Source organism: Pipistrellus hanaki (genome assembly GCF_964339955.1).
Source record: "Pipistrellus hanaki genome assembly, chromosome: 7".
In the NCBI taxonomy this organism is placed as follows: Eukaryota; Metazoa; Chordata; class Mammalia; order Chiroptera; family Vespertilionidae; genus Pipistrellus; species Pipistrellus hanaki.
This window is the reverse complement of record NC_140509.1, coordinates 19,902,018-19,923,674: the sequence shown is the minus strand read 5'-3', so window position 1 is coordinate 19,923,674 and position 21,657 is coordinate 19,902,018. Positions and strand designations below refer to the sequence as shown.

General features: G+C 45.9%; 1 protein-coding gene across 1 annotated transcript in view; it reads left to right on the top strand.

Annotated features, from left to right (window-relative positions):
* The window catches only part of ELOVL5 (ELOVL fatty acid elongase 5), a 78,616-nt gene extending 58,124 nt beyond the window's left edge, over positions 1-20,492 (top strand). The window contains exons 4-8 of the mRNA XM_084889474.1: positions 12,188-12,265; positions 13,347-13,518; positions 15,283-15,407; positions 17,670-17,804; positions 18,628-20,492. Of these exons, the coding sequence (XP_084745600.1) occupies positions 12,188-12,265; positions 13,347-13,518; positions 15,283-15,407; positions 17,670-17,804; positions 18,628-18,771 (654 nt within the window). The 3' untranslated portion in view covers positions 18,772-20,492. The remainder of the gene's footprint in view (positions 1-12,187; positions 12,266-13,346; positions 13,519-15,282; positions 15,408-17,669; positions 17,805-18,627) is intronic.
* Positions 20,493-21,657: the final 1,165 nt, after the last annotated feature.

Here is a 21,657-nt window from a genome sequence, read left to right as displayed (position 1 = left end):
TAAAAAGGAAATGGTGGGTAATCACAGAAACTGTAAAATTTCTAGAACAAGGTAAATACATGACAGTTTTAAAATCGAGTAACTGAGTTTAAAATGTAGAAAGAAAGGAGACTTGTTCATAGTTTATGCATTTGTTAGGAAGAAAATTAAAAAGAGAATTGTGGCATTACTTTTACTTATCTCATGAATTTAGTGCTTATTTCCAGGAAAAAGGTCATAAGATCCCTGATGAGAAGTATATTTGAACAGCGAGATGTTTTAGATTGAAAGTATAGGAGTTTATGGCAAGACTTTTAGCTTTTACTTGTTAAATTAGGGGTTGTCTAAGATACAATCAATAATGATCTTATTTCTTATTCAGAAATAAAAATTGAAATTATAAAAAATTCCAACAACTTAGTTTGCATTAACTCAGCTTTGTAAAAGTTCCCCCGTAGCAAACATAAAAACCTTGTGTTCCTTTCTATCCTCAGAGAGTCAGAGCATATTTCATGTGAATAAAATATGTATTTGTTTGTTTAACTATCTACTTGTCTTTCCCCTTGTCCCAAACTCTGATTGGGAATCCCCACCTACCCCATGGGGAACTGTGGCTTTTCCAAATTATGAGGCAGCACTTGCATTTCCCGTGGCCCACCCAGCAAGCTGTCTGAGCTACTTCTGACTCCTTTGTGCGCACATATCAAGCATGAGGTTCCCACTTAGGCAGCCGCTCTGTCCTGATGTGGAACCATTCGGTGTGTCTGCTATCTTCTCTTTGCCTCGTCCTCACCACTAAGCAGAGGGGAACTCAGTGCTTGATTTGTTACAGCCTGCTCCCTGCACTGATCCTGGGACTCTTCCATAGCTGCGGGGGTTAGTATTGCACAGCCCACACGACTTTGAACCGAGAGAACTGCCTGCTAATCTCTCCTTAGGAGGAACCATTGAGCTTTCGTAACCTGTCCATTATGCCCAGCTCTACTCGACTGCCCCTGCCCCCTCCAACACCAGGCTCTTTAATTCTTTGGTCCCTACCCCTTAAAAGCCCCCTCCTCCTTTCTGACCTAGGCCCATCTCAGTTTGACAGCCCTATCTCATTTTTGAGAACTCGATTCATTTTTGAGAATGATTCAAGGATCATTTCCTCTGTGAAGCTGTGAGGGGACTTGGCTACAGGCATGATTTTTCAGCGTAGTTTGCTTTCCCATTCCCAAGGAATGTGACACACATTTTTCCATTAAAAGGCTGTGGTGGATGTGCCCATTAGAGTCCTCTCACACAGATCACAGGCTTGCAGGATGACCATCCTGACAATGTTTATTCCACATCTTTTCTTCCCTTGTTGGTATGGTCCACCTGCTGTGTCCTAAGCATTAGGATAGAGCAGTGGTCAGCACACTCATTAGTCAATAGACCGGCGAACCGAGGCTCACGAGCCGCAGTTTGCCAACCACAGGGATAGAGGAAAGCAAATGCCAGAACCACAGTTTACTTTATCTAACAAAGACAAATCACAGATTACAAAAAGATTATTTTTTCAGTATTTATATGTGTTTATTCCCTTGCAGTTAGAAGTGTATGTTGTGAGAATTCTCTGACACACACACATTCAGGCTTTTAAAGTGTAATTTTAAAACAGTGATTGACAGCTATGCATTTAGATTGGCACAGATCCAAAACCTATTCTTTCTTTCTCTTTGCAGTTTTCACATTAATTTGTAATTTTGGAACTACTAAAATAATCTATGCACTTAACAAATATTAACATTTTCTTATTGGTTTGAATTTTTTGTCTGTAAAAGAAAACATTACAAAATGCATTTATCTTTCTTCTAAAGTTTATATGTTTCTTCTCTGGATATATTTTTATGCTTTTACTATATATGTATGTATACATGACAATATATAGTATATTCTGAGATAGTTTTTTTAATTTACATAAATGGTATACTGTTTATATTCTTTTTCAAATAACGTTTTTCATTTGGCATATTTTGAGATAAATCCATGTTGAAGGTTAATATATTTGGTTTAACTTCTCTGTTATTTCAGTGTTAGAATTTCTTATACCATTTTATCTGTGATTTTTTTTTTTTTAATGGACATAAGGTTTCCAATTAAAAGATATGTTGAATATCCTTGGATATGTCTCCTTGTGCAAATGTGATTGTTTTGTTTTGTTTTGTTTTTACCAGATACTCATATGGGAGTTTAATGACCCATTCTGTCAGTCTCTTGACTTTTAGTGGGGAAATTTAGTCCATTTTCATGTAGCATATAAATTATTTGGAATAATTTCTGTCATTTTTGTGTGTGCGTACATATTTTCTTTGCTCTTTTTTTGGTTTGCTTCCTTTTGAATTTTATATTTTTTTATTTTACTGATTTAAAAGCTATTCATCTAATTCTATTAGTTACCCATATTTTTTTATTTTTTGTTAACCCTCATCAAGAATGTTTCTTCCATTGATTTGGGGGGGGGGGGGGTTGTGGGTTTTTTTTATTTTTGTTTGTTTTTTTTGAGAGAGAGAGTGTAAGGAAAATGGAGAGAGAGAGAGAAGTAGACATTGATCAGTTGCCTCCTGCATGCACTCCAACTCGGGCTGGGAATCAAACCTACAACCCAGATACGTGCCCATGTCCAGGAATGGAGCCTGGGATCCTTTGGTATGTGGGCCAGTGCTCTAACCATTGCGTAACATGCATTCTTAAATTAATAAAGTCTAAAGTGATTTTATTTTCCTGAATAATACTAGAAGCTTAGAAAAGTTCATCTCTGATTCCCCATCCTCCATGTTATTGTTAGCAAGTGTTTAGTTCGACCTTTTCCTAAGGTCCTAACCAACCATCATTATCACAATCAATGCTTACTGATTTTTTCCCCTCTGACTATTGATCTGTGAAATCCATTCTTTACTTTGAGGTTCAGTTTCCTTTTGAAGTATTTCTTTTTTTGTAAAGGATACATTCTATGAGTTTCTATTTGACATCATTTTGTTTGTATTTATGCTTTGTATTTATGTATTTAGCAGGGTGTAGAATTCTAAATCATTTTTCCTGAGCACTTTCCAGAGAATTATGCTGCAGTCTCATTTTTGTACATTTGTAGGTCATCTTTTTCTTTCCAGGTATTTTTAAATTGCATTTAAAAGTAAAATAGTGTGCTTAGTCATCTATTTTTATTTACCTCATTTGGGGCTGTGTGTCTGAAGTCTGAGAATGTGTTTCATTAATTTGGGAAAGTACTTGGAATCTTCTCCTTAACCACCTTTCTCCCTCCGTCTCCAGTGCCTCCTCCAGCTCCACGTGTGGGACTCAGACTCCACATGCCCTCTCTTTTGTGTTTTTTTTGTAGCTTTCTATCTCTCTTCTGCATTCTTCTAATTTACTCATACTTTCATTTGTCTAATCTGTTATTTCATTCATCTTTAGTTTCAATGACTATATTTTCTTTCTAAAAGTTCATTTCTCATTCTTTTTTCATTCTATAACATGAAACATTGTTTTTCTACATGATAGAGATGTAAGACAGTGACCTCCAAACTGAACCATTGCTATATTGCTTTTAAAAATACTCTTTAAAAAAGTTTCTTTCAGCTATGTCTGTGATGCCATGCCTCTGGTAATAAATATTAAATCGACATTAAATTTCTTTACCATTTAAATGGTTTGTTGGGCATTCTGTTAAGCATCTCAAACTAGCAATTGCTGGGGTCATCTCAGGTAAATGTGTCCTCCGAAATAAAAGAAAGATTTTGAAAGGACTAACTTCCTCTTTACAGAATAATTTTTTTGGGGGAAAACATCACCTTGTAATTAGGCATCAATGCCGTTGGTGTTTTTTGGTGATTCACGTAGCATTTCTGTGTTTGTCAACAGTGGGGGAGTTGGTTTTGCTTTTGTTCCTTTTGCCGCCTTGCTAGGACCAGACTTCAGGGTTTTCTGAGATCCTTTTGAAGATTTCTGATGCTGCATTATTGGCAAGATGAAAGAAGCTGAGCGTGTGAGGGGCTGAGTGTTCTGCCTGTGCTTCATAGCCTTTGTAATTGGGATGCATGCTGTGAAAGGAGCTCCCCAGGCACCTGACAGGAGTTCCTCCCAGGGCCTGGGCTTTGAGCACCGCGATAGAACCACAGAGCAGTTACTCTGGAAACATTACATTCTGAAGGGTCTTGTTTTTCTTTCCCTTCAGGCTTTCCTAAAATAGATACGTTATTGTGGGAAAATGACATTTGGAAAAACACTGAAGAAACCTTGCAAAATTGATTATTGAGTTTTATAAGAAAAATTTATTTTGTTTGCCAGAATCCTACGAAAAAGATGTTTATTATTCTGCTTTTTTCCCAAGTAAGAGAGGTACAGAAAAGTTGAAACATCTGGTGAGATGAATACTTCCGAGGCCTGATCATTGCCTGAAATACTTCCCACAGTTCCCGTAACAGTTGAAATCCCTTGCTCAGAAAGAACCCTCCCGGGGAGTAGCAGAATCCGCTGTTGCTTGCCCCTTCTCGAGCCTGGGTCTGCCCTGAGGGAATGCCATACCCGCGGGGAGAATGGAAAGAAGGTTGTGGCCCCACAGCTTTCTCCTCACCCCTCACACCCAGGGGAACAGTCAGGAATGCCTTCCCGTAGAGAGCAGCTTGGGGTTGGTCCAAAGCCCATCCAGACTCCTCTAAACTGACCCTGCAAACCTGTGGTAACACAGCTGTGCGGCTGTTGTAACAGGAGCACATCACTCTGCAAACCCTCAGCCGAAGCAAACCCGGCCTGCAAGGCCCGTCATTGGGCTGGAGGTCTCTCTTTAAATTATGCAAAGGATGCTCTGGCTGGGGCTTCTGGCCACGGAAGGAGCAGCCCCACTTCAAACCTCGTCATGGGCTGTTGAGTGTTGAAAGCTATTTTGCTATCATTTGGTTAGACTCTTAGCAAAGACTTCTATAAAGCCTGCCTCAGACCAGGTGCTGGGCTGACTCATTAAATGTTCATCGCGCTATTATTACCCCGTTTCTACAGAGAGAAAGCTCCTGGGTGGACCTGGGACCCAAACCATTGGGCAGCGCTGCCTCAAAAAGTTAAGTCTCCGCTTGAGGTGTTTCTCTCCCCAGCCACTACCACCCCCCATGCCATATAAAATAAGTGCTTCTTGCCATGTATGTGGAAGCAACCTGCCTGAAACCACCTCTCAGGAGGCCCGAGCAGGGAGAAAAGGACTGCCAGCAAAGAGGGCCAGGCCTGGAGTTCAGGGAGAGATGCCAGACATACCTGTTCCAGGTTGGGCTTGAAGACAAGCTGTTTCTTTGTGCTTTGTTCTAAAGAATTCTCCAGTATACAGAGCCTCTCCTTATGACTTAACCAAGAGTATTCCATTCAGCTTTAACCCAGTGGTGTTCCTCGCCATAAGGGGAGTAACACACTTTTGGAGGTCACTGGTATAAAATTATCTTACTGAGCATGCTATGCTCCGGACATGAACAGTTTGAAATTCAAAACCACATGCTTTGACCTGACCCTCTTCCGTAGGCACTGCCGAGATTGGCCAGCTAAACCCTAGAGGGAATAGGTACATTTAATTTTTGGAGGAGCTGGTGGTTAATTTTAAACCAAGCATCTGCTGAAGATAAAGATGCAGCTAAAGGTCTACTTTTCCACAGAATTGTTCATGGATGGAGTAGCCACACTGTGCATGAAGGGTTCCCATTCAGACAGAGAAAGGCAAGGGAGCTAGGAACCACTGTGTGACGTTGCATCTGTGCTGAGAATCAGGATTCCTGGGTGCTGGTCCCAGCAGTGCTTCCATGAAGCTGTCTAACTTCAGGCCACCCCTTTCTTGCCTCCGTTTCCTTATGAAAAACATGAGCTTCTACTAGGTCTAAAAATATACCCTTGGAAGTTCGCATAGAAACCAGTTGTCAACCCCACACACATGGTGGTATTGCTTAGGAATGTCCCTCGATACATTTGAATGCCAGTGTGGATTGTCTCATTGCCTCTTGTTGCATTTCTATGTAGGGGATAATCCCCACACAGCTCACTAAGCCTTATCACCTAAGGAGTTATCTTGTTGCTCTGGCATCTTGGGGTGTTGTGGGGAATGACTGATAAGGGCCACCCAGGACGACATTTTCCTGCTGATTTTTTAAGTGTCTCAAATGACCTTGTTCCTGGAGCTGCTTTGGTAGCATTCCGGAAGGGACCATAGAAATGGATATCTATCATGCTAAAGGTTATACCTCCTTTGTGGTTAAATGTGGTGTCCGTTGAGAAAAGTCAACTCTCAGCAGTAGAAATGACTCACTCCATGAACTGCGTCATCCCAGACCCAGCTGTGGTACCCGCCTAACTTCTTTAATTGACAAGGTGCATGAAACCACCTTTGGTTACCGAGTGTTTCTCACAAAGAGAAGAAAGCTTCTCGCCGGGTGTTAATCATAGCTCTCCGCATGCTTGTGGCCTGATTCATGCTTGCTTTATTTACTCTGAGGAAGGAGAGAGCACATGTGGATGGCGTGATGCTGTGTATCTCAGTTACCTGGGAGAAGCCAGGGAGAGTGGGGTGCTCCCCTGGAGTGGTCAGCGGTATCCAGGGACCTGGGCAGGTAGTGGGAGCTGCTCCCTGTGGCCTCTTCCATGGGAGCTCGGTCCTGCCCTCTCTGAGCTGATTCCCAGAAGCCTCACCTTTGTGCAGCCTCCTGGCCCTCTCCCCCCTGCGGTGAATTTCCAGCGACCCACCAAGGCAGCTCTTTGGAAAGAAGCCTGGCCTGGGCCCTGGAGGGAAAGAGTGGCCGAGAGATGAGATGTTGTCTGGAGCATTGTCTGCTCGCAGGGCTGGAGGGAAGGCCAGCTCTTTGCTTGGGAAAGCCTCTGGGGTCTGTTACTCACAGTCATGAGTCACCACTGGGTCTTAAAGCCCTGAACTGTGTGGTTTCCTTCTGACAGGAATGGGGGGAGAGGACCCTGTACCGGCCACTTTATGGAGGATGCTCTGAGACTCTTAGATGAGTAAAATTTAACTCAGGTGTTGGTCCTCGGGTGTTGCTATTCTAACCCTTCTGAAGCCACAGATACTTAAGAATTGAACTTTCCACTGGTCTTCATCTTGTGAACAGAATTCAGAAATTTGTCACGTTCAGACCTCATTGAGACACATTCTTGTATTCCAGTTCCTCCATTTGCAGAGCAAAAACAAAGCCTTTTTTTTTTTTCTCCTATAAATTAAACATGAGACCTGGATCTGGGGGACAAGAGCAGCACCTTGAACTGCTGCCAGTAGGTCCGCTAATACTTGTTGGGCACCTCAGTCACAGTGCCCACGCTGCGCTGGGTTCCATGGAGGCAGGAGCCACAGGCACTGCTGAGCTCTTGCACAGCTGCTTCAAACAGACCCATGAACTAGAGCTTAAAAGGGAGCATGTGAGCAAGTAAGTACGAGTCACGCAGAGTGAGCTTGGAGGAAGAATGGACAGCAGCCTGGAGGGCTGAAGGGAGTAGTCAGGAAGCAAACAGTTTTAACTGAACTTTGATGGGTAGAAAGGATTTTGAGAGCTACAGATGGGGTACGTGGTTGCAGAGCATCCCAGCTGAAAGGAAGAAAGGAAAGGTCACCCTACCTGGTTTGGCTCAGTGGATAGTGTCGGCGGCCTGCGGACTCAAAGGTCCTAGGTTCGATTCTGGTCAAGGGCATGTACCTTGGTTCCGGGCACATCCGCAGTGGGTAGTGTGCAGGAGGCAGCTGATCAATATCTCTCTCTCATCAATGTTTCTAACTTTCTATCCCTCTCCCTTCCTCTCTGTAAAAAAATCAATAATATATATATATATATTAAAGAAAGAAAGGAAAGGTCGTTGCTTACATTGATTGTGCTTACCCTGCATTCCAGGTGGGATAAGAGAAGCATTGCTCACTCCATCCCCTTAACTTCTCAGCCTTAAGAGGCGGGACTATTATTTTTATCCTCTTTGAACAGTGAGGAAACTGAGGCCTAAAGAGATTAAAATACCTTCAAGCTAAACGGAGTTGCTCAGCGAGGAGTTAGCCTTGTTCTGGCTAGTGCCCACACCTGCGCTCTTTCCCTTGGTCCAGTGCAATGGCTAAGGAGAGACAGGCTTGGAAGAGGGAGGTGGGTCCGGCCTGCTGTTGGCCAGGGAGAAGGATTAACGTGGAGGATCACTGTGGAAGAACATGTATTTCTGAACACTGTGCGTAGGATTTAGGGTTTCATTCTGAAGTCCGTGGGGAGTCACCAGTGGGTTATGAGACAGAATCCTCTGGTTTGAGTGGCAGCAATGATCGGTCCAGGGAGTGTTGCAGTGAAGCCTGGTGGAGTGCCTGCAGGAGCCTCCGAGATAGAAGCGTGGTGTGCTCGGCAGTGAGGTGGCCTGTGAGAAGCTTCTGGTTTGTGTACTTGCATTATGCTCAGTTCACCACCCAAGACCTAAGTTTGAGTTCTTTAGCCTCCTACAGGTGTTTTAGGTGGATTTGTTGTCATTTATGAGGGGAGCAAATAGGATTTTAGGTTAATTAGCTTAGAGTTGAGGCAGTCCCACCTGGATTCCTTGTGAAAGACTTTTTAAAAGAAGGCATGTGACAGAGAGTGCCTTCTGCTCGAGTTAACAGACCCCTCAAATGACCTGTGTCCACACTTGAGGTTGGGATGTCAGTGGGATTATGGGGAATAAGTTAAGGTAGAAGAGGCAGTAGGAGAGAGACAGAGAAAAAGGGGGGCCTTGGAGATAGGTTCAGGGAGTAAGCCTGGATGAGGTGCTGCTGCCCACTGCTCTCCTGACTGCAAGTCTCATGGGGTACCTTCGAGTCTAGGAGAAAAAGAACAGAGATATGAGGGTCCTGCAAATGGCTGCCACTTTTCTCAGATTTGCAGGGGAGGCCTAGCTGCAAATCAAGGCTGGCTGCTGCTAGTGCTGGGCCTGTGGCCACTTAGCAAGAGGTCCTGGACACACCAAGGCCAGATATTTGCTTGAGAGATTTTAGGAAAGTCTGAAGCATGAGCCAACACAGGCCATTTGTATGAAAAAGCCACTGGAAACAGCTTGAGTGGGTGGGGTCTCGGGGAATCACCAGGGTGGGCAAACAGTGTGAGCCAGGTTGGAGACTCAGAAATGGTACCTGCCTACCAGCTCTGTGGGGAAAGAGCTCAGCAAAGGAGCAACAGACTCTATCTGCACTTCTGTCTGGGGAAAAAGCTGCCCATCTGCTTCTCACCCTGAAGCCAGACAATTCACTTCCTCCCTGTCTGTCTCCAGTGCCTTTCAAGCTGCTCTCCAGAGCTGGAGCTCAGAGGGAGTTGAGTCTAAGTAAGTCCGTGGGCAGGTCCTTTAAGAGGAACTGCCTGGGACTCCAGAAGCCTTCCGTCTCACTCAGCCTCAATCCCTGCTGGTTTTTACATCCCAAAGTTATGGGGACTTCTCTTCCCAGCTCTGAAGCCTTGGGATGGGGGTGGGGAGGGTGGGGGGTGGGGGAGTGGACTGTTGTGGGGCTGGGACCCTTGCTCCTCTGGGGGACCTCTGCAGCCAAGCTATCCCTCCTGATTTTTATCTACCACACATGGGTGTGAGACCAACCCATTCGATGCCTCTGCCCCTCCTGTCAGTCTTGATGTGGCTTCTTCTTTCTATCCTTAGTTGTAAAACCTCTCCCAACTGCACTTTGGACTCAGGCTTTTTATCTTGATTCCTGGGACTTCTGATAGGGCTGAATGTAGTATGCTTACCTGGCCATAACTTTAGAGAGTTGTATAAGATCAAAAAGATAATATACCTTCTAATAAATTACCTCGTGGGTGCTAGTCTTTCAAAGATCAGATGAAGAAATCTTAACATAGAGATTGTAGAAAATTAGAACGGGACCTTTAGAGATATTTAGTCCAACCTTGCCTTTTTACAGTAAAAAAACAACCAAGGACTAGCTGTCCTGGGATGCCTGGATGGAGAAGGTTGCTTTCCAGGCCCTGGCACTCTTCTTCTGCCTCCTGATCACAGTGCTCCCATCACAGAATGATGCCTCCCCTCCGGTGATGCCTCTTAAGTCTGTGTTGACCTATGTCCATGGAACACTGTGTTAACTCTTAATGCTTTTTTATGTATAGAAGATGACAACGTAGAAGGAAGCCACGAAAAAGAAGTGAATAGAACAGTCACATTCTAAGCAGGGGGTTCAGTGGGTACACCCACTGCCAGGATTTACTGCTGAGGTCAGACTGGGGAAGGTTTAGCAATGTGTCTTTAGACCCTTGCAATCCTTTGTTCCCTGAGGGAGCTGCTCCCCCAGTTAAATTCTGCTCAAAGGCAGGGGCATGGGGGAGTCTCTGGAGTCCTGTGTTCTCAGTTGCATCTTTCTCAAGGCACTGAGATGTGAATCCTTTCTTATTTGAAGTTAAGGAGCTCGAAACCAGTGGTCCTAGTTACATATCAGAATTAACAAGAGCTGTGTAAAAGGCTCTTCAAAACTCTAGTTTAATGGTCTGGAGGAGGCTAGAGGTTAGCAACTGTTACAAGCTCCCAGGTGATCCAGTTATGCAGCTACAATAGAATGGGAACTATAGCTTCCTCCTAGTGGTCCTTACCCCTAACTGCATCCGATCACATGGGAAGCAGCCAACCTATTACTGCACCGCCGGGCTTCACACCCAGAAATTTCTGATTCAGTAGGAAGTGTGGTGTGAGGCTTGTGATTTCTAACTAATTCCTGGGTGATGCTGCTGCTGCTGGCTTGGAACTGCACTTTTTATTTATTTATTTATTTATTTATTTATTTATTTATTTATTTTAATATATTTTATTGATTTTGTACAGAGAGGAAGGGAGAGAGATAGAGAGTTAGAAACATCGATGAGAGAGAGTCATCGACCAGCTGCCTCCTGCACAGCCCCTACTGGGGATATGCCCTTGACCGGAATCGAACCCGGGTCCCTTCAGTCCCCAAGCCGACGCTCTATCCATTGAGCCAAACCGGTTTTGGCAAACCACAGTATTATATTTTCAAAGGTTCTGTGACCCAGGACTTGGAGGCCCTGCCTTCATGGTCCATCCCCAGAGATTTCGTTCTGAAGTTCTGGGGTGGGCTCAGGAATTTGCGTGTCTTATAACTTCCCATGTGATGCTTATGCAGCGGACTGGGGGACACACTTTGAGCACCAGGGCCAGTCCTTGGGTTGGACCCTGGGATGAGATCAGGCACAAGGCAGGCCACCTCAAATCTCTTCCCTCTGGTCAGCAAACTGTAGCTCAAGAGCCCCATGCAACTCACAAGCCGTGGTTTGCTGCTATGTTGACTAATAAGTTTGCTGACCACTGACCTAGACTCTCGATTCCAATAATTACAGGCTGTTGTTGTTCCTTGTGATTAAGCCCCTATCCCAGTGGTTTGCAAACTCGTTAGTCAACAGAGCGGCAAACTGCGGCTCGAGAGCCAAAGTTTGCCTACCACTGCCCTAGGCTTTAGGAGGAAGCAGGGACCTGCAGTTTACCTGGACAAAGAGGAGCATCTCAAGAGTGTTTGTCTAGAACGTAGCGGACAGTGGACATGCACAGGGTGGGCAAATCAGGCCTTTCCTCTGGAACACTGGAGTGGGTCTGTGGGTCTCGTCTAGGCCAGGTGTCCTCGTTGTGTGCACAAGAGGACACTGAGGCCCCCACAGTAAGCTGCCGTGGAGCGTGCAGCCCAATTCTGGGGTGCTTGCCCACTGTGCTGAGGTGAATTCTGAGGAATGGGCACAGCTTCCTCCGTCTGTAGAGGTCTAATGCATGGATCCAGCAGATGACACGGCCACAGGAAACAATGATGAGGCTGGACTAAATGACCCCTAGACTTCTAGCAGTGGTTCCCAAAGTGCGAGCACTTGTTAGAAATCAGAATTCTTAGAGCTACTGGATCAGAAACCCTGCCAGCGATATGCCCTTGGGTGACTCTGGTTGGACGCAGAGAAGCAGCTTGGAGAACTGCAGCCAGGAGCGCTCCCGGGTACACTCCTCCTCTCACCCCGTCCACCCCTTGTGAAATCGAGGCTCAAGTCGTTTCAACTTAAGCTTTATTCACACTCCCCTGTCATTATGTGTTTTGCTCAGAGCAAACTTGCCTCAGCCAGCCCAAGGTCAATTTTCAGTGATTCTGAAACTAATGAACTTTCATTGATTAGGGCTTTAATGTTCTGATAGTGTTGGTAATTGGTTTTTCTTCTTTTTTTTTTTTTAGTTAGTGACAGGAGTATGGGAAGGCCAATACAACTTCTTCTGTCAGGGTACACGGAGTGCGGGCGAAGCAGATATGAAGGTACTGTCCGTCTTTTTTTATTTTAAATCATTTTTCAAATTTAAAAAAAAAAAATTGCACAAAAGACAAAACAGCTTATAACCTCACTGTCCAGGTCTTCCCTGTTGACATTTTTTTTTTTTTAAATATATTTTATTTATTTTGTACAGAGAGGAAGGGAGAGAGATAGAGAGCTAGAAACATCGATGAGAGAGAGTCATCGATCAGCTGCCTCTTGCACACCCCCCACTGGGGATGTGCCCGCAACCAAGGTACATGCCCTTGACCGGAATCGAACCCGGGTCCCTTCAGTCCCCAAGCCGACGCTCTATCCATTGAGCCAAACCGGTTTCGGCCCCTGTTGACATTTTTAAGAGACCCTTAAAAAGCAGCGTGTACACATAATAATGAAATGTGAACAACATGTAAAGGTACAGAATGAAAACTAAAGTTTCCTTCTCTGCAAAAGGAAGTCCTATTAACACTTTCCAGGAGGGAAATGCATGCATTTACCCATAGTTATACATTATTTCTGTAAATGGGATCATAGAATAACGGCTATTCCTCTGAGCGAGCGTCCTCTGCGTGGTGGCCGGCAGATTCTGACTCTTTCGCTGCGTGTTTGTTCTGATATAAAAGGCTGGTTCCACCTCCTTAGAGCACCCTGTGACACTCAAGTGGGCGGGGACCTGACACTGGAAGTCCCAGTTCCTTTTTTTTTCTTGGCCTCGTGCCCTGTCCCCTGCCCCACAACAGCCCCTGAAATCAGGAGCCCCTCTCAGGTGGCTTTTCTGTCCCGATGGCTCTGCAGGCTCCAAAGACAACGGGCCAACTCCAGTGTTTCGAACTATGAAGCCTCCTGTTTTTGAGTCTTGAAGGGTGTCAGTGGCCCTTTTAAAACCTCCCCCGCTTTACTTCAAATCTGCCCACGCCGTGCTCTTTGGTTAAAGCCACTTCTGAGAGACCGGCAAGTGGCTTTAACCAAAGGTCTGTAGGGGCCAGCAGGGCGCTCGGGCTTCTTCCAGCCAACATGGGGTTCTGGGGCGACGGGAAAGGTGTCAGGGGAGATGTCCCAGAGAAACACTGACGGCCTTCCTCCTAGATTATCCGTGTCCTCTGGTGGTACTACTTCTCCAAACTCATCGAGTTCATGGACACCTTCTTCTTCATCCTGCGCAAGAACAACCACCAGATCACGGTCCTGCACGTCTACCACCACGCCTCCATGCTGAACATCTGGTGGTTCGTGATGAACTGGGTCCCCTGCGGCCACTGTGAGTCTCACGTGGGGGGGGGAGGGGGAGGGCTTGGGGACAGGTGTGAGCAGAAACTCCCGGTTGAAACGAAGGCTCGTACACAAGGAGCCGTTTCCGTAGATTTCTAGGTCAAGCACTCGAGTGTTGTGTCCGGGATGCTTCTCACGAGAGTCTGTGTGGCCTGTGCGCTCAGTATGCGGACATGAGCTTTTCCTGGCTCAGTGAATGGTCTGTGCTGATCTGGGTAGAAGGAGCGAAATAATGAATCCCCAGCCTGGGGCATGTTAAGAGACAGAGACAGTGTTCTCTGCCAAGCAGGGCTGCCGTTCCAGGTTATTTCTAGTATCTCTCTGCCTCGTGGAAGATGTTTGACTGGCGGGCAGGCCAGGAGGATGCAGTCACACCTTGGAGTGAGCGCCAGAGAGCAAGGCTAGTTATGAAATAGAGCTTTTGCTATGCGTTGCATCAGGGAATCCGCACATTTTCTAATGTCACGACCCTCACAGTCTATGAAACACGTTGAGCAGGGTGTGGGTGGCTTTGGACAGTTTTTGATGGAACTCTCCTATTACTGTCAGAGAGTAAGTTGTCACCTTCGGGCTCAGCATGGGAGTTCTCACAAATGTCCCAATTCCTGTCATCCGTCACTGACAGATTTGACTGAGAACCTTTAAGCTGATTCTCTCTCTCTTTTTTTTTTCCTCCTGGGATAGCACTGCCCTTAATTCAGTCGGCTTACCAAGAGTCACACAGTCATAGAATTTTAATACTGCACAGGGCTTTCCACATACAGCTCCTTCCAGCTGAAGAGAAAACTGAGACGGTAGGAGGGTTGGTACAGAACCCTCGCTAGTCTTGTTGCTTTTCTCACCATCGATACTCTGTGGCTGAGGATAAACTGACTTAACTTTCTCGCAGAAACAGCACCTCATTACCTTTGAAGAGTGTTTTACATTTTCAAAGAACTTACAGGATGACAGATTTTAAGCTGGCCCAGGAGATACAACCAGAGAACGAATGTGACTTGTCCAGGGTCACACAGCCAGGTGCTGTCGTAGCCAGGGATACAAACTCATTCCCTGATTCCAGCTTTGTTCACCTCCGACTGCACAAGGAAAAGCCAGGCGGCTCTGTTGGTTGCCTGCTGTGGAGGAGAACAGAGAGTCTTAAAAAAAAAAAAAAAAAAGTGAATCCTACTGGAAATTAAAAATCATGCGATAAAGGCGGGCCTTTCATCTCTAAGGAACTAGACTCTTATCTGCATTAGCAATAAAAATATATGGCCTCAGTGCTGCAGTCCTGGGGAGTAATTAGGAAGCGACTTCAAAGGCCTCCACAACGCTCAGCCATGTGCAGGGACAGCCAGCTTTGAGCACAGCGCCCTCACTGTCTTCCCCAGCCCTCAGCGCAGCAGCCTGGGGCCCTGGGCTCACAGAGAGCAGCAGCTCCCTCGGGCAGTGGGCAGTGGGCAGTGGGCAGTGGGTGAGGCTCTGGAGGCAAAGCCTTCTGGTATCTTAGCAGGGCAGGTGCTTTCATGGCAGCTGTTAGATGCCTACCTGGAAGCGACAGCTGAGCCTGTGCTTGGAGCCCCTGATGGCTGCCTGGCCACGTGGAAGGTGAATTCCGATTGCACCTCTGAGGAGTGCTGCTGCAGTGTTTGCTGGCCCCTGTTCAGAATCCTCTGATTTCCAGATTTAAAAAGAACCTTGGGTTTTGATGTATTGCTTGTTATGTATAAAACACTGATGCATCCTCCCCTCCAAACCCTCTCTGTCCCTGCAGCTTATTTTGGTGCCACACTTAACAGCTTCATCCACGTCCTCATGTACTCATACTACGGTCTGTCTTCTGTCCCTTCCATGCGCCCGTACCTCTGGTGGAAGAAGTACATCACGCAGGGGCAGCTGGTGAGTGACCCTCTGTCCCCAGCGCTCGCTGCCGGGGTCACAGAGCTCTTCCTTTGCTCTTGCTGCCTTCCTGGCCTGATTGATGTTAATAGCACCCTCCCTATGCCTTTCCCACCCTTCCTCATTTGTTCCAATTAAACATGGGCAGAGCAGGTGTACAGCCAGTTGAGTTGCATAATAAGGACCAGAAGCTAATTTTCTGACTTCAAGTTCAGTCCTGTGTTCTCAGTTTGTGCACAAAGCATGTGTGTGTGTGTGTGTGTCTAGGTATTTTCTAAATATAACCCGGAATCCAAAGTGAAAGCTGTCTGTCTGTGTTCCCAGGAGTTTGAGAAGGAGCCATGGAGTGGCATGAATGCAGGGTGCTTGCAGCTTAGTAGGCAGCGAGGGTATTTGCTAAGGCAGGTGCGGTGACCTCTCAGCTCCTGGGTGATGGAGCGCCTGGGGTGAGAATGACACCCGCTGTGCTCTGAAGCCCCTCCCTGGGTTCACTGTGCCCAGGACACCAGCAGCTGTCACACCTGCTGCTTATTTCTCACCGTCCTTTCCTTAAGCTTTCCCGAGTTGTCAGTATCTTATAGATCCCTATTCCTGTCCCCTCCTGAATTCTTCCACAATCTCATCATTAATGCTATCGCTACTAAGGATACACGCTGCCATTTGTGGAATCGACTACGTCGGGCACTCATACTAAGTCTGAGTAAGCAGTTTGACATGGATTGTTCCAGTAGTCTGATGTCACGTTAATACCCCCATTTTGCAGATAAGGGCCCTGAAGCAATAACTAGCTGGGGGGAGGTGATGAGGGGGGTGGACTTAGACATTATACCCGCAGCCCTGCCTGTTAATTTTCTAAAGAAACCAAGCGGATTCAGATCCCTCCAAAAACTGAGATTTTTCAGTACGTGTATTTAAAAATAACAATCTGGGAAAACAAATCAGAGAGCTGAGCCCTTGATGTGTGTGGCATTTCATTATCACCTCCTGCCGGTGGCTCTGCAGTCCTTGTGAGCTCTTCCTCTCCCCACCCCCTGCCCAGGAGAGATAATTGTTCTTTCATCTTCATCTTCTCGTTAAACTCGAAGAGCAGTGAGGAGGAGATTGGTGTGCACCACACAGCCACAGGCCCGCAGAAGCAGAATGTAAAAGAACCAACGGGATCCGGGAAGCGGCCTCCTAGGAGGCTCTGCCCTTTGGGCAGAAGGTCACATGCAGTTTGCTGAGGTTTATTTTGAGCACCTCTCCTAGTTATGACTCAGCCTAGAGTTCTTACCTTAAAAAGGAGAAGAAGAAAAAGAAGGAGCCAGCTTTTATTTAGGAACACCGGTAGCTGGACCCGAAATCCAGCGGGCAGAGCCCCGCCCTCTGTGTTACTCCTCCTGAAGATGCCTCCTCCAGCAGCCACACTTCATTCTAACACTCCTGCCTCCGTTTCCCAAGCACTCCTACATGTTTTTCCAGATTTACTCATCAAAAACATGCTATGGACTTCCCATTGTGTCCTGATAAGAGTTTAAATCTTCTTGTCAGCCTTCAAACCTACAGGGAACAGAGACAAGGAATAGGATCGTGTCCAGCGGGATGGGACATTCTGCAGTGACATCACTGGTTTCTTTAAGCATGCGCCCCACTCCTTCCTCCCTTAAAGAAGCAACCTGCATCGCTCTCTATTTGTCCCTCCAGTTTCCGTGTGTGTTTTGGTGGTGGTGGTTGTTTTAACATTTTCTTTTTGTCTCCAGCTTCATTGAGACATAAAATATTGTATACATTAAAGATGTACAGCAAGCATGTCAAACTCAAAGACTAACACAGGCCAAATAACTGAGACATGCAGCCCACAGGCCACGAGTTTGACATATAATGATTTGATAATATGTGTGTTTTATGAAATGATCATGATAGTGTGTCCAGTTAACATCCTTCACCTCGTGTAGTTACAAGGTTTTTTTTCTTGTGATGAGAACTTTAAGAAGTACTCTGAGCAACTTTCAAATACACAAGACAGTGTTGTTAACTATCCCCTGAATTGCAGGAAAGGTGGTTTAAGTGTAGCTTGGAGGGGAGGAAGAATGTACATAAGACAGAAAGGCAGTAGTTTGGGTAGTTTGGGATGAGTTTGATATCTGCTTCGTGTTTGTGGTCCCTACAGAAAGGCAGATAAGTGTAATTGGCAAGTGGGGGGTGCCTGGGAGGGAGCCAGGCTGGCATGGCCCCGTGTCCACAGCTGTGCCCCAGGCTCAGCTGTGTCCCCTCTCCCCCCAGATTCAGTTTGTGCTGACAATCATCCAGACCACCTGCGGGGTCATCTGGCCATGTTCGTTCCCTCTTGGTTGGTTATATTTCCAAATCGGATACATGATTTCCCTGATTACTCTCTTCACAAACTTCTACATTCAGGTAAGTCTCCCTCCTCGGTGGCAGTGGGGCTGTGGGCTTTATCAGCAGAGGCCATCGCCTGTTTATCTAAAGGGGCGGGTAGACTCTGGGCAGTGGGCACTAACAGTCACAGTGGCAGGGCAGCCCCTGCCTTTGGGAGCGGAGGGTCCCTGCTAATGTAGAAGACGCTAAATCTGTCCCGGACCTCCCGAGTTCTAGATTTGGGCAAGGGAGGTTTGGGATTTATGTGGGAAAGCAAAACTGTTCAGCAGGTTCCTGTGTCGCTTCCCTTAAGACCTGCGGTAGACACGTGGTAGGTGATTTTCAGCCAGAAGTCTCACAGCCCCGCTGCTCTGAACCTCGCCGCTAAATTAAATGTCCGAAGAAATCTCCATCTCAGTCCATCAGCTATAGATAGAAATCTGCCCTTTGTCCCAGTTTTCTTGCACATCCACTTCTCGTTTGCAGCTCAGCTCATTTCCAAGGGCATGAGGTAATGCAGGTCCTTGCTCACAGAGGGGTCCACTTAGGGCCAATTATCTCCGGTGGAGTCTGACCACTTTACAGCCACTGCCGTCCTCCTGCCTCCCATTACCCGCTCCCGGAGGCAGTATCTGGTTCCAGGGCAGGCACAGGAGATCAGGAGCAAGGGCAGAGGCCACAGATGCCCGGGCAGTAGCGCCTGGTCGTGTCTAGCAGCCACCTGGCAGCTCAGCCATGATTCCGCCTCCCTGTGCTCCCCTGTACCTTGGTTCGCACATACTTGGAGGGGAACGAGGTCAGTGTTAGGGTGCCGGCCTCGCATAGCACGGACACATGCTGCTATCTGCCCTGTGTCTTTCAGACTTACAACAAGCAGGGAGCCTCCCGGCGGAAAGAGCACCTGAAGGACCACCAGAACGGGTCCCTGACCGCTGCCAACGGACACACCAACAGCTTTTCATCCCTGGAAAACAATGTGAAGCCAAGGAAGCAACGGAAGGATTGAGGCCGAAGAGTTGCAAACCTCCCCACCACGTCGTCTGATTGTAAGCACAGTATGAGTTGTGCCCGATGCTCGTTAACAGCTGCTGTAACTAGTCCGGCCTACAATAGTGTGATTCACGTAGGACCTCTTTCACCACTTCAAAACCCCTAGGAAATGTATACAGATTTAGACAAGTAGGCATAAGATTTTTAACATTTCTGGGCTCTCGCCGACCCCTGCGCCACGCCGCGGAGGGAGTGTTATTGTAGTATATGACACTGCTGTTGCCTTATTAGTTATAACATGATAGGTGCTGAATTGTGATTCACAATTTGAAAACACTGTAATCCAAACTGTCGTGTTTTTATTTTTACTGTAGATCATGCATGTGATTGTAAATTTGTACAATGTTACAGTAGAGAAACACACATGCCTTAAAATTTAAAAAGCAGGGCCCAAAGCTTACTAGTTTAAATTAGGATACGTTTCAAGTTTTGATTCATTTTCCATAGCTCTGATTAGAAAAAATCAAAGACCGTGATTGATGAAATTAGCGTGTGACACATTTTCAGGTGACTTGTGTGTGTGAAATCAGAAACGGCACCTTTTGTAATACTGGCTTTAAATCAGGCAGACTCAAATCTAGTGGAACAGTCAGTTTAACTTTTTAACAGATCTTATTTTTTTATTTTGAGTGCCACTATTAATAATGTAAAAAGGGGGCGGGGGGCTAAAGCAGCCTTGATGAAACGTAAATATATATTCTTTATCTTCAAGATTTTCGGGAGTGTGTAGGATGAGTAGGCCGTGTGTCATTTCTGAAGTGCTAAGTGTTTTCATGTGGGAAACAGAGCCCATTTTGCTTTCCACTCGTGAGAGCGAGGAGATCAGCTTTTCCAGCGGGAGGACTGGTTGTGTACCATTTGACAGCCTCCCACAGGTGAGCAATGGCTGCCAGGGTCCAGACGCAGATTGATTTCTGTACCGCTATCTGTTTTGACACAAACTTCCTTTTAAAATGTGCCTCGCTTACCAAAATTAATAAAGGAGTGGGAGAGGGAGGACTTCCATAAAAAAAGAAAAATGTAAGATAAAATTAAACAGATATTTATATTATAGCACAAGAGAACTGGGAAATTGGCTAGAGATCATTTGTTTAATGTAAATCTAACAGCACCTGTTGTTTTTTTCTGCTTGGAATCTGAAGGTTTGTTCAGAACCGCTTGTTTAAAAAAGAATCGAGTGCTTGTAAAGTCATGTCTCACTTCTGAGAGGGGGCAGTGGTCAAACAGATACGGACTATTGTGTGTGTCATTTTAAAGTGTTGGGATTCAGTCTTCTCCATTGGAGGAAAAAATATTCCTTGAACCACTCGTGACCATCTTAGAAAGTCATTGACAATGTATAAACGAATTGTTGGTTTGGTATTTATGTAAATATCATGCTTTAATTTTGCACATTCGTATTTTAGGGAGCCGCGTGGTTCTCTTATTAGTCTTGTGGGTTTTCTGTTTGGAAGGAGTCACAGCATCTGTTTACATTTACCTGATCAAATCTAGAATGTGTATATTTGTAAATGTATGTCCTCCTAGGTACTAGTTTGCGAAAGTCTTTACATATTTCAAACAGAAACTATAACATTCGGTAGTGTGCTGTCAAAGTGTGCTTAGCTCATCTGGATATTCCCACACTGTTGCAAAAGGTCCGAACATTAATCATTAAAACATTTTTGATTACCTGTGTTTGCGTTCTACGTCGTTTTTGTGCTGCCAATTATGAAGCCTGGAGAAAAGACCACTTTCTTCACCTTCTCAGATTCACACAGAGAAATGTCAGTCATTTGGTGTGAAAGGTTACGTTGCCCAGCTCACATGATGAGGAGGGATGGCCACATAGAAAGGCATGGTGGTGGTCCCTCCCTAACTCCTTCCTCTCTGCCTCTTCCCACAAAGGTCCTGGCTCTGAGAATACTCCTTTTTCCTTCCTTCCTTCTCTTCCCACTCCCTCTCCTCACACTTAAAGTTACTTTCCTAAGTCAAGACCAGAGCTTCACATGTTTTTAGTGTAGAGAGCCAGATAGTATACCTGGTGTGCTGATCCCCTACTCTAAAGTACTGAGGTCCCATCTTGGTCCCAAAGTTGTATCACTTTCTTTGCCAAAGACCATTTCTTGTCCCAGATCCTGGGCCCTCCCAGCCCACCCCACTGTGGACTTCCACGTCCATCCATGTCCCCCGAGGGAGTAATGACATGAGGGGCCCCTCTTCCTTCCATCCACTTCATACCACACAGACTCCTGTGTAGGCTTGACCCAGGCTCCTGAGTGGCTTTTAGTTTGTCAGCATCACCTTTAACCTTTTGTGCTCCGTAAGCATGTTATAGATGCACGCGGGATGGTTTCTGTTTTGGACGCATGGCAGTTAACTGGTTAAAATCAGAAACTGCACTTGGTATTTGGGATATTATCTGAAAAGTACAAAGGACAATTGGAGGTTTGCTGGTGATGATTAATCATATCCTGTCTTTCCCCTCTGTACGCCCAGAACAAATTTAAAAAACAGGACATAGAAGTCAAACTAATGGAAATCAAAATAGCTCATCTCTTACTGAGACAACTGGATTGATGAAGCTGAGATCACAATAGGGCTAAGTACCCTGACTCACAGCCCTGTTTGCATAAGCTTACCAGGACTGGACCAGCCACATCGGTGGTTCATGTCCTGCCTCTCTTCTGCTTGCTGGTCTGGTGATGAACTGGTAATGAAAATATTTTGACTATCAGCCCTGGAATTGACGCACTTAAACTACAAGCTCCCCTTGTAGCCAAATTCTGCCCCGGTAACCTTGCCATGCCGAGAGTGTGCGCTCAGTGGCCTCTCCCAGTCTTAGCAATCAGAACATCGCCCT